The sequence below is a fragment of the Rhinichthys klamathensis genome, unplaced genomic scaffold, assembly GCF_029890125.1.
Source record: "Rhinichthys klamathensis goyatoka isolate OS25496 unplaced genomic scaffold, OSU_Roscu_1.1 h1tg000064l_1, whole genome shotgun sequence".
Classification (NCBI taxonomy): Eukaryota; Metazoa; Chordata; class Actinopteri; order Cypriniformes; family Leuciscidae; genus Rhinichthys; species Rhinichthys klamathensis.
In genome coordinates, this window is record NW_026606607.1 from 1,745,254 (window position 1) to 1,758,758 (window position 13,505).

The window sequence follows — 13,505 nt, forward strand, 5'->3', positions numbered from 1 at the left end:
AGTGTGTGTGTGTGTGTGTGTCCGACTCCGCGCGCGCGCGAGAGAGAGAGAGACACGCGGGCGCGATCGAACAGTGGAGACATAAAAACATACTCCGTCATTTTGTTAATACAGGACATCATTCAGTCTGCAAAGTGTTTACTTATATTTGTGTAGGCCTATACTCGCAATAAAACACAACATTGTGCTTTTGTCACACTGTATTTCTTGTCAAACTGTAACCTACAACTGTCACACACCGTTTTAAAAGCAAAACATATTTATCCAACCCTTTTTAAAACAGTCTGTGTGTTCCATCTTTTGGACATTCATCATATCGCATTGGTTTTCATTTCTTGTCCTCAAAACAGAGCACTAATCTGTTTATTTTTAAGTTACACATTGATTAAAAAAGAAAGTGAAATATGTTGGTAGATTATTTTATACGGAAATCAATTATTTATAATTCTGATGAGAATAAAGTTAGGGTTAATTAAAATTAAGGAAAACAAATATATTGATCTGAAATATAGCAAATAAATTTTAAATTCATTCAGGTACAATTACCAAACATATCTCATATCTATCTTTTTATTAGTTTAATTAATAAACCAATTATATAAAACTATTATCAGTGCACTATAAATAAACTGGTTCTATGCCTTTATTAATAAAACTTATTTAAAAAATACAAGGCTTAAGACATTTATAAAAATGCCTAATATATTTCTGTTTTGCTTTTTACTCCATTGTACCGAAATCGTACCGAACCGTGATGTCTCAAAAAAAAAAATCAAGCAGGGGGCACATACGATCACAACCACCCCCGTCCCGCCGCGCCACTGTCACCTTTTTTACTCTGAGGAGTTTGCCGGTCTGATTGTGAATTTAGACTTATGTTTACATTCTAATTATTTGAGTTTTCCATGGTTGTGTTGACATTTCTGTCTTGGGATTGTAATCAGAGGAAGGGTAAGTTTAAAATAAAAATGTTTAAATGTAATATATTTTTTCTCCTGGTCCTTATTTTAAATGGGTCATAAAAAAATCAATAATTATCGATATCGACCGATATGAAACACTGATATCGTGATACAGTTTTCAGCCATATCGCCCAGCCCTAATCAGGGGTACGTTTTCTGAAAGCATGATTTGGCATTTCCCGAAATCATAGTTCCAACGAACATTCACAAATAGCATTGCGAACTTCTGTGGTTGGAACTATGTCTCTCTACCTGTGGTTAGAAGCATAGTTTCTTGTTAAATGGACTTACATTGTAGACTCACAATGAATCATCAAATGAAACAAACGACTGGGAACAAAAACATGGAAGAAGTCATCAGATGCCATGGTCGTTACAGCAGCGTTTCAGACAAATTACGTTGTGGAAAAAAGCTGCTGACTGAATGAACTGCATGTAGATGGGAGTGAAGTGTACGCCAATTACATGTTAACATGTTAATACATTTTTATTAAAAAATTTTTTATAAACTAGCAGAAGTTATTACTCCATCACCTGCATGTGACATCATTAATGACAGTCCTATATTGTTGAATCAAAGTGGTTTAATTGACAAAGGTACAGCCATGTAATGGATCCTACTGCGGTGGTTAAGCAGTGAGTTACATCGTTGTACAGCAAACGCACTCCAGACTGGGCAATCCTGTTTGAGAAAACTCTTGCCATTTTTGTCTGCTATATGCAACAGGTGCTCCATGAACAACCTGTGGGCAGTTTGTGGATGTCTCAGGCTTAGACTTTTTTGAAAACTTTCTGCAGATTTGAAATATATGTGTTCATCACTGAAATCACCAGTCAAGAAAGATGCCAATATCGGGTAAATCTTGACCTACGATGTAACAAAAAGTGGAAGACTTGAGAGATCACATCAGACAATGGAGATTAGCAATGCAAATGTACTCTATTTAACACACTTCTCCTTGCTCTGCCTTGAATCTCAATGAAAGCAAATGATAGCTCGCTACTGATTCAAGCATGCTTAGTGGACTTGTAAATATTGTGTTTTCTGTTCAGTGCGTGCCACTAATAAGTGAACAATTTGAATATACATTCAAGTCTCTATTCCTGTGTTTTTATGCAGGATGTCTCCGAGCCCTTGTTCTGGCGATGATGTCAAGTTAATGTCATGTTTTATGCACCAACCACATATTGTCACGGTATGCGGATATGAACCCAAACGCAGACAGTAATAAATAAAATACGGATTTATTAAACAGACAGAAAACAAAGACCCACGAGGGAGCAAACGAACATTGACAAGACTAGACTAATAAACTTGACAAAAACAATAGACTAGAACTAACAGGCAGGATACAAACTCTGATCACGGGAATATACAGCTCACAGAACAGGACGACAGGATACAACGAACAAGCACCGAGTAACAAACACAAGGATCTTAAATGAGGAACATAATCACAAGGGCACAGGTGACACAGATAAATAATCAAGACTAACAAGGAAACAAGGGGGTGTGGTAAAAGACACAAAACAATGCAAACACATAACAGGCCATGTGCTTGCACACACAACATAAACAATCCTGACACATATGTTTATTTACAGTGTAGATGCAAATCTTTTTTAAAGTGGTGCGCGATACATATTGTCTACGATAATATCGTGATTGTTGTTTTAACAATGTACGATCTGACAATATCGAATATGTCCCTCACTTTACTAAAACACATCTAGAGAGTGCGCGCGCATACACTACGTGATGAGGGTTAAGACTAGTGCGCTTGCACATTTAGTGCATGCTTTCACTGCGTGATTTAGTCTATTAAAATGCATTTAGAATGCCCTCAATATGTAAGATAATCATTGTATATAGTTAATCAATAGTGCCATTGAATTAGTGCCATTTTTTACTCCTAATATCAGCATAATTACAAATGTAATATTGATTGTATACAACAGTTCAATAAAAATAAGTTAATATTAAGTGACTTAAATATTAGACAAAATATTTCTTGTTTTTGGTCTATTTCGTCAATGAAAATAGTTCCAATCAAAGCCACAGGTCTTTTTTGCGTCTCTGAGCAACACGCAGTTTTGGCGGTTTTAATTTCACATTTAAAGTATCTTTTCATTTTTTAAATCATTTCTAATATCAGTATTCAATGTTTTATGTTTAAAACATCAAAACATTATTTATGCATTTGTAACTGCAGGTAAAATGCATTCATGTCCCCTCAGAGCTGCATTAAACACTCTCAATGCACCTATGCAAGTGTTTCCTCTGCATAGCAAGTTTTGTTGATACTGATTTAATTTGATTGATAATAGCCCTATTGTGTCTTATACTAATTAAATGTATTGATTAAATGTAAGAACCAGACACAACAGATGATGTAGGCATTTATTTAGGTTTAAAAAATGCATTTATAAAGGTAAAAATGCACATTAAAGGTAAAAAATCAATTTAAACTCATTGGAAAATATGATTTCTGTTATTGCTGCAAACTGACCATCACACAGAATATGAAGAATATCAAAAGCGTTTGGGGTCAGCTTGTCACGGCAGTCCTAAACCTGCCAAGGTACCAGCCCAAACACACTCAGCAAAATATCGTTATCGATAAAATCCCAGAAAATATAGAAATATATAATTTCTTGTCAATATCATACAGCCCTACTTTTTTCATTAATTTCCACCACCAGCTGTTTATAAACTAGTACTCGAGCTTTGGCAGGGTGGTGCAGTGATGTGTAATTCAGGACGTACATACAGTATCTGTAAAGTACACCTATATGTCAAAAACAGAAATGCAGCTTGTACAGTCACCTCACATCCTCCCTCCTGTCTGTCTGTTCCCATTGTTTTTCTGAGCTGCACTCAGGCTGTAGTGTGTCTTTTCAAGTGTGTGTGTGTGTTTTTTTTTTTTTTTTTTTCATTGGCTTTGTAAGCTGTAGTCTCCTCCAATCAGTGAATGAAAGCTGGAGTACTGCGCTCTCTCTGGTGTTATCAACAGATCTGTATTCATTTCACACCTGCCAAAACACTTTCTCTTTCTTTTTTACTTCTTTTCTGTATCCTTTCTCTTTGTGCACACAACATGGCAGTAGATTATTATCTGGATGTGTGCATGTGTTTTTGTGTTGTACATATGAAAGCACGCTATAGTTAGCGGTCAGCGTGGGTTTGTTGTATTATTTTGAGTTGCTGGTGAAAATATATATATAAAAATGATGATGGTGTTCTGAACAGCAGCCATTATAAAGTATAATAGCTCTCCTGGTAGGAAAGTGTTGGTTTAATGGAAGGCAGAGGGCTTGTCATAAACAGGTGTGTGGTGTGTTTACTAAGCTGCTGTAATGGTACGGTCATTATGATAATGGCCCAGGATGGATGTCATAGATCTGGGTTGTCCCTTGCTTGTGTGTTTGTCTTGTGAGAGGCCAGGTGTGGGCCATTACTGGACTGTCTTGCAGGACGTTGCTGCAGTTCTAGTCAGAACAAGGCTTCTTTGGGCCACATTCAGCATAAAGTGTGCTCTATTTTGCAAGTGACCAATATATATATATATATTTAAAATGTATTTTATTTTACGACAGTGAAGATCGAGAGAGGAACAGGCCTGGATTTCATGTTGTGTTTTATGTTTTATTATAATATGTGACAGCAGTCGTCCGTGAGGGGCGTGGCTCTTCTCGTCCAGGCCTGGCCTCTCTCGTTCTTCACTGTCGTCGCTCATCATCAGTCACGCCACCGGCCTCGCGCCGTTCTCCCACAGCCCTCGGCCTCGTCCTGCTCGCCACAGTCACCTTCGCTTATTATTATTTATTTATTTTATAACCTGTGGCGATACAGATTACAAATGTATATTTACTGCAGTCCATTTTATGTTTGTCGTAACCGGTTGAAGCATTGTTTTTTCTAAGGGACTGTTCACACAGAATGCATTTTTCCATCCCACTACGCTACTTTTCCATTGTTTTTCAAGGTGAACACGTGCTAGATGGATGTCTTTAACCGTTGCGCTCACATCTCACATCTTTTTCAGTGTCTTGCGTATGACACGTCATTCTAAAAATGTGACGCTCAAATTAAAAAAAGTTTGACACTTAAAAAATGCGTCTCTAGAGCTTTTTTCTGTTCCACTGACCTGCTTTTCACGTTTCTAAAGCAAAAACGCAGTCTGTGTTAACCAGTCCTAAGAAAAGGGTTCAATTGTAAATATCACAAATCAATGGTCAGGAAATTTACTAAACTGACACAAATACTGTAGATAACTTAGCATGGAATAGCCTTCCCACTTGTTTTCTTAAAATGTTACAAGCTCCACGTAAATGTGGGTAAACTTTTAGACATCTTTTTGCAGGAAGAAGAGTCAGTGTTGCTCCACTCAATGTTGATGGCTTCAAACAGTTCATAAATATCCCAGTTTGTTTGAGTTTAATGTGAGACAAAATATTCACTATAGAGTTCAAATCGGGACTCTGATCAAACATGAGCGTGGTGGACTCGTTCTCAAGCCAATTCTTGGTTGTCTTTGCAATTTGGGCTGGAGGATTTTCTTGTTGAAAAATACTTCCTCTTTAGATAATAACTTTTCATTTGTGGGAAGCAAGCCATTCTGCAATATTCTCCTGCATTCCAAAGCATTCCATTACTTTTTACAGTGAAGTATCTCACCAATACCAGCAGCTAGCAAGGCTCCCCACACAATGACACCTCTTTCTCCATGCTTCACTGTGTTAGAGACACATTTATTATTATATTATTCAGCAGATTTTCGAAGACACCGCTCTAGAGCAGTGGTTCTCAAACCTCTCCCGGAGGACCACCAGCCCCTGCACATTTTGTATGTCTCCCTATATTTGACACACCCATTTCAGGTCTTGCAGTCTCTACTAATGAGCTCATGAGTTGAATCAGGTGTGATAGATGAGGGAGACATACAACATGTGCAGGGCTGGTGGTACTCCAGGAGAGGTTTGAGAACCACTGCTCGTCTAGAGCATCACCATGCAACTTCGTGTTTCATTGTGATTCTTCACTACACACACAACTTCCATTCTTCCATTCATTCTGTCTTTGATGTTTTTCTGAGACAGCAATGGCTTTTTAAGTAGTGCGTTAAATTTTGCTTAAATTTTGTGATTTTCTGACCAATAATTTGTGGTCTTTTTTTTTTTTTTTTTGCCCGGGAGTGTACATCACACATCCCAGTTGTTATTAGAACTATTAATAATGTATTTCTCTCATATTTATTGTGCAAATATTCCCACATATTTCCAAATGTGGTTTACCTAATCAAATATTATCATAGTTTACAATTTAACTTAAAATTGTATGTGTCAACCAATTCTGTAATGTAATGCATCTGACTTGAGCATGATAATATTAATGTAATTGCTTAAAGATGTTACTTTCCCTATGATTTTGGGTGCTATTTTTCAGAGACCGATTGTGGTGTCATTTATCTGTTGACTCAATATTCATAACAGAAAAAGCAAATCAAAACAAAAATAATCAGCCCATACTTTGGCATGCACCTGCCATTTAGGTGCTTTTGTGTGTGCACATGTAAGCATCAATCAGACTCATTTCTGATTAATTATCTTAAGACGCAGAGCATTGTAGGTAAAATATACCTAACTGTTATTGTCATTAGGATCGCATATGTGAAGTAAGGCAGGGTGAAGGGTGCCGTTGGTGGTTAGTGCTGTAATGCTGTGTCTCTATTCACATGAGACTCGGTGGCTCTGTCTGCATACCGGAAAGGAGGAGTCTGTCTGTGTGACCCTAGAGAGGAAGAGAGAGAGAGAGGGACTTTAATGAGTCCTTGTAATGGGTGTCCCGGTAAACAGGCTCTGGCTACTGTTATCTCCAGGCTAATGATGTCTGGCGCGCTATTCAATTAGGACAGGAACAAGGTCACTAACAGCTCAGGCCTTAAAGAGTTTAATGCCGCCCTCGCCACTAGACTTCCACTTCATTAGTCTGAGTTGAGTCCAATAAAAATGTCAGCCGCTGGAACACAGGCCACAGCCGCATGCTACTTTCAACTCTATTTGCATGCATTCTGCTTTGAAGTTCAAATGCTCTGTGTCTACTAACTGTCTGCTTGTTGTGAATCTTGTGTTTTGGTGGCATCTGTATGAGCGGGTCTGTTCTCTGCTTTTTATTTTTAAACAGTTTATTGTCTGTCATTCACACTTGATTCATCTCCAGTTTGAAATAGCTCCTCGTAAGCTTAAATTGATGTTTTCATGTGGAGGAACTTCCAACAATTGATCAAATTTGTTTCAGTTAGAGCTACTGCTAAATATTAATTGAGAAAAATTTGCTCTGTTTTAGGCTTAACATCAATTAATTAATCTCAAATTTGGAGAAAAAAAAATGCTTTTCTTTCCTCCACACAGTTCTTATGCACAACACATGAACCAAATACAAATGATGTATGTGTTTTTTTGGCCTTTAGAAATTAAAACGCCCTCAAGCTTTTCAGAACTTCATACTTTATTTCACCAATAAATCTCCCTTGTTGCTGGAAGAAGAAAAAAAGTCAAATGTTCAAAAGTTTGGGGTCAGTATGATTTTTATTTTTTTCTGTAAGAAATTAATACTTTTATTTGGCTAAGATGCATTACATTAATCAAAAGTGACAGTAAAGGCTTTTATTGGTTACAAAAAAAACAACATTTTAAATAAATGCTGTCCTTTCGAACTTTCTATTTATCAAGGAATCCTGAAAAATAAAACATCGCGGTTTGAACAAAAAGCATTAGCAGCATTTTCAACATTGATAATAATAATAAATGTTTCAGGAACAACAAATCAGCATCTTAGAATGAATTCTGAAGGATCATGTGACACTGAAGACTCATGAATCCATCTCATGAATAAATTACCTTTTATCATATTAAAATAGAAAAGATTTTAATCAAATCAAATAAATGCAACTTTGATGAGCATAATATTTTCTTACCAGCCCCAAACTTTTGAACAATAGTCAGTGGTGTAGTCTAGTTTTTTGTAGTGAGTATACTGTGATATACAATTTGATTATTATTATTTTAAAAAGTACATCTTACTATGCAATTTCTTGCATAATTTCCTCGGGTTCCTTATTTCTCTCTACAAACTTTTATTTTGGTGGGTTGTAAATTAAAGACATTTGAGCTTCTGTGTGTTTTAATAAACTATTATTATTATTATTATTAGGCCTACTTGAAGTATACTCTACTGTGCAATAGTAATATATTTCTGTTATATTTTCCTCAAGTTATACAAAACTTTGATTTTGACAGGTTGTCATGAAGACTTTAAAGTTCGTGAGTGTGTATATGATACGAATGAATGACGATAGTTTTATCAAATGAAATGGTCAAATTCTTGTGAAGTGACTCTCATAAAAGCTCTGCAATGAAGTTCAAATGTGTGCATGTCCTCCTCATAGACGCTGAAAACACAACGCGTGTCACGCGCGCTTCAGTGTGTAGTAGAGCACACATTGAGCGCTCATTCACAGAGACACGCAGAACATGCAGAGTTTATTTCAATAGCAGCAAGGGCGTAGATTTGGTTTGAACATTGGGGGGGTTGAAGTTTGGGTATGCCTCCTGATATTGTGATCATGGTATAAATAATGGGGGGGTTGTAATGCATAGATTTAAATATTGGGGGGGGTTATATCCCCCCCATCCCCCCCACAAATTACGCCCCTGAATAGCAGTCTTTTTGAGCTTTAATATTCATAGACACTTAGTACATATCGAGATTTGATTATCATTACTTTTGATTTGTTCATTCAAAAATGGCCAAATTGCGTGACGTTCCGCTTTACAGTAGCTAAGTTACATTTGTTGCTGGATTCCGCGATTCGATCCGTGTCGCTGCGCAAACACAGACGGCGGGGTGAATTTATGAAAGTTCTTTCACAAAACGATGTTGTTACGAATCCTCACGCTTTTTAAAGTGGGTATACGGAGATCTTTGACATTTCCTAGTGGGCATACGGAAATCCTTGACATTTTCTAGTGGGTATACGCCGTATACCTGCGTATCACGTAGACTACACCACTGACAATAGTGTATGTCACACTAAATGACACTTTTACACAGATGTTGGCAGAATTTGTTTTAGGCCAACAGCAGTTTCCCAGGAGGTGCTGCTTACTGGCACACATCTGTCCTTGACAAACCTCCCATTTGCATTCATCGACTCACATGCTTTCTCTCTCTTTGTCCATCTCTTTCTGTAGGAGCTGGTGGGAAGTAACCCTCCGCAGAGGAACTGGAAGGGAATAGCGATTGCACTGCTTGTTATTCTGGTCATCTGCTCTCTGATCGTCACCTCTGTCATTCTGCTGACTCCAGGTAAGCAGCCTGGGAGCAAAGGGCCCGGGGCCACGAGCCTCTAGGCCATAGCGCGTACACACACACACACACACTACTGTTAACAAACCAGAATGTTTCAAGTGTCTACATACAGGTGCACAATCATATTACAGACACAGCTTTTCATGTTACTGCATCCTGCCAGAACACCTTGAATGTTTTCCAAAACATATTGGCTTGTACTTGGAAGTTTCAATTGGGACTGGTTTCACATATGTAACACGACCATGCAAACAAAATAAAAACGTAGAAGGTTTTGGACACATTCAATGCGGCTAAACAACACAAAAATAAAGTATATAGTAATAGGCTTCAGACTCAACTGAATTGGTCACAAACAGTTTTGGGCTCGATACTCAATTAAAATTTGTTTTATTGCTCTTCACTCCTTTTAAAAGTAATATTATTACTTGACTTATCAATTCCTGGGAACAGTAATTCGTTACACTACAAGTTATATAAGACGACTTTGATTTTATTTTCCACCAAACAATTAGAAGGCACAAAAACTTGTCACAGCACTTTCCAAAACATCCGCTTTTCAAGATGCACATGGACATTTTTCTGATCCTTGACACGATCGTTGATTCTGCGCCAATTTGATCTAATATTTGATGTTTTTTTTTAAATGTTGTAGATTTAAGTAGCAAATGAGAATCGTCAAAATTGTTAAATATATTTTGAGACAAAGGTCGTCTTAGTGATTTTCAGTTTTGTTCAAGGTAATTTAAGTTTTTCAATAACGGAAGAATTTGTAAAAGTATGGTATTTGGGGTAAAAGGCGCCCCTGCTGTTAGGGTGAAATACACAATAATTAACATAATAAATTACATAAATAATAAACAGCTGGCTGACTTTTCCGTTTGCTGACATGACATGGTAAGATTCAGATGGTAAATATCATATATTAAGTTGGGTGTCCACCTTAGAGATCACCTTAGAGATAGTTTTAAAAATAATTTTGTTACTGTAAAAAAAAAAAAAATCTTCTCTGCCATTGAAATAGTACTAAAAGAGGCATCCAAACAGTAAAGAACAGGATTAAGCTCTCAGCAGTGGAGGAAGTACCATATTTAAGTGCAGTTTATACGTGTCCAGTGAAGCCTGTTACTGGGCAATATAAATCTCTGCATTCCCTTGCTCTCTGAAACCCATTAAAATCTCCCAGCCGTGCTTTAATTAGTGTGCTGTGAATGCTGGTTTGCCATAATCTAGCAGATTCAGTCTTTGAGAAACTAATTGAGTAGTTTTGTCTGTAGTTTTGTGTTATTGCATACATTTACACATTTCTCTAATAATAAGCTCAGTGACAAATATTTTAATGGGAGGCACAGATTGAGATGAGACACTGATTGGTTTTCTGCTTTTTGAGCATGTGTGTGTGTGTGGGGGTGGGGGGCTCTTATATATATGGTTTATGGTTTATGAGGACACAAATGTGCGTAATGACATGGCTACACAACATAAACATGCATAAAGTTTTCTGTGATGGGTAGGTTTAAGGGTGGGCTTAGTGTAGGGGGATAGAATATACAGTTTGTACAGTATAAAAACCATTATGCCTATGGAGAGTTCCTGTAAACCACATATGCAAGTATGTGCGTGTTGTTACATCCTCTTCTGTCCATTTGGACCCCTTGTCTGGCTGCAGTCTTTCACTTCACTTCTGTGCTCCATCTAAACTGGAGCAGGTGACGGTTCAGGCAGTCAGGCTAATAGAGCAGAGAGAATGAGCACCGGCCGTAGAGACCGAGCAGGTGGCATTTCTAGCTTGAGTCCTGATGCCACTCCAAAACTGCAGGACAGGACATTGGACAGGTCTCAAAGATATCTTCACACTTCTGCCTGTAAACCAGGTCACTTACATAAGTGCACCTGATTTATCCAAGGCACATTGCAAATAATTATATTCTTGATATTTTACCTATTTTACTTATACGCAATGTGACATTTTAGAGTCAAATAGAATGTTTAATGACAAAAACATGTAGGGTGGGGTTTTATGTATCAGTAATTGATTGGAACATGAGAAGTGGTCTCTAAATGTTGATGAATAGATGGTGAGAGTTTAAAAAAGCATGAGGAAATGGCGACTTTAGCTAAATATATATCAGTGTTTCCCCTAGGATTTATTTCAGGGGGGGGTGGTAGACCCCCCGAAACTACTAGTGTCGTGGAGCGGGCGTGTTACGGATATGTGGTGTTGTCATAGCCTTCAGTAGCTGAGTAATAAAGCTCTCTGCCAGACCTGTTTTACACCATACAATTTTTAGTAATCAAAAAGCAGGTCTAATTAAAGCTGCAGTCGGCAAGTCTGGCAGATTGAGTGGACTTAGGCAAAATTTTTAATGTTTACAACTCTCATGGCCCTCCCCCACTATCAACGGATACCCTCCCACCGAGGTCATGCTCGTCAGTGCGTGTGCACCAGATTTTCAGTGAACGTGCCCATCTCATCAGCATCCATCAACACCATGGATTATTTGGAGGTATGCTGCCCTGGCTAATCTACCGATAGATTGCAATTGCTAACGTCATTTATACTCTAAATGAGCTTACTTGATTTTCCGCCATCACTCTTCGTTACTGCGCGAACTTCCGCAAACTTCCGGCGTGTGCATGTGATTGTAACGTGCGCGAGGGGTGGCGTGTGCCCGATCTGTGATTGACAATTGAAATCATGAAACTTATAGAATTATTACATTTATACAACATTTAAAAAAAAAAATGCGGTGTTGTGTTTCTTATGGTAATCAAATGAAGACATAAAACATTAATTTAATTTATTTGAATCATATGAAATTAAACAAACGTCAAACAACGTGCTGCACAATGAGATTTACTGTTAAAATTGTATTATTCCTTAAAAAATAAAGTTTTGATGATAATTTATTTGTATTAGAGTTAGTATTATTATTACATTGAGACACATCTAAATTCTACTGTACAACAGTTATATATTTCTGTCAAATTAAACTAAACTTTTATTTTGACGGGTTGCTGTGAAGACCTTTGAGACGTTATGACATGACGATAATTTTTCTCAAATGAAGCGGTTAAATGCTCACAAAGTGACTTTCAGAGGGGATCTAGAGTCTGGAGATGAAGTTCATGTATTCGTGTACTCATATAGGCAAAAAACAGCACGAGCGTCACACTTGCTTCAGTGTGTGTGTGTGTGTGTGGTAAATGAAACTGCGCGTCGTCTACACCATTCATTCACACAGAACATGCAGGATTCGTATTTAAATAGTCTTTTTTGCTGTTTAATATTCACACACACAAGTCTATGTTGCGATTTGATTTCAAGTGTACTGAACTGCTTTTTATTCATTCATCAAAAAATTTATAAATTCCGTGAAACTCCGCGTTATACAGTAAATTTAGTTGGCATCTCCACCAAGGCTGGCTTTGCTTCGAGTTGTTTCTCCGGATTTTGTTGCCTTTAAAGGGGTCATATAATGCCATTTTTGTACAAGCTAGTATGATTCTTTAGGGTCTAAGGGTGTATTCACACCTGCCTTGTTTGGTTCGATTGAATCGAACTCTAGTTCGTTTCCCCCCTTGGTGCGGACCTTTTGGGCAGGTGTGAATACAGCAATCGAACTCGGTGCGGACCAAACAACCGAACCGAGACCCAGCTGAAGAGGTGGTCTCGGTACGGTTCCAAACGAACTCTGGTACGGTTCGTTTACGGTGTGAACATAAACCGACCCAATTGCAAGAAAGCACTGCGCCTTTGAGTTAACAGGCTTCCGTAGTCGGAGATTTTGGCATAATGGTTTGTGTAATTTTTGTTCAAGAGAATTCCATTCCGGCGCGCTGTCTGGCCACACGATACTGTTGCGCGTCGTGTGTGTATCATTGGAATGGAATGGATGAATGAGTGTGTGCATCAGGACATTCACATACAGAGCGTTCTCTTTAGTCTAATCGTGCATAGATGCAAAAAAAGCTTTTGCAGTTCATATAATGTAACGATAGTTACAATACAAGGATGATGCTGCGTTAAACTGGACAAACTTAATCGTAAGCGTTAACATTGACAGCACTTGTTAGCAGTATTTACAATAAGAATCTCATTATTTGAATGTGTGAACATAGCCCCTCTCTATGAATGAAAACTTTATACCTTATCCATCTTCTGCGCAGTT

The 13,505-nt window shown here is 37.7% G+C and overlaps 1 protein-coding gene across 4 annotated transcripts in view; it reads left to right on the forward strand.

The window, feature by feature from the left end:
- Window positions 1–13,505, forward strand: part of dpp6a (dipeptidyl-peptidase 6a) — a 480,936-nt gene that overhangs the window by 315,531 nt on the left and 151,900 nt on the right. For all 4 annotated transcript variants that reach the window (XM_056249831.1, XM_056249832.1, XM_056249829.1 and 1 more), the window contains one exon: window positions 9,216–9,330. In XM_056249831.1, the coding sequence (XP_056105806.1) occupies window positions 9,216–9,330 (115 nt within the window). The remainder of the gene's footprint in view (window positions 1–9,215; window positions 9,331–13,505) is intronic.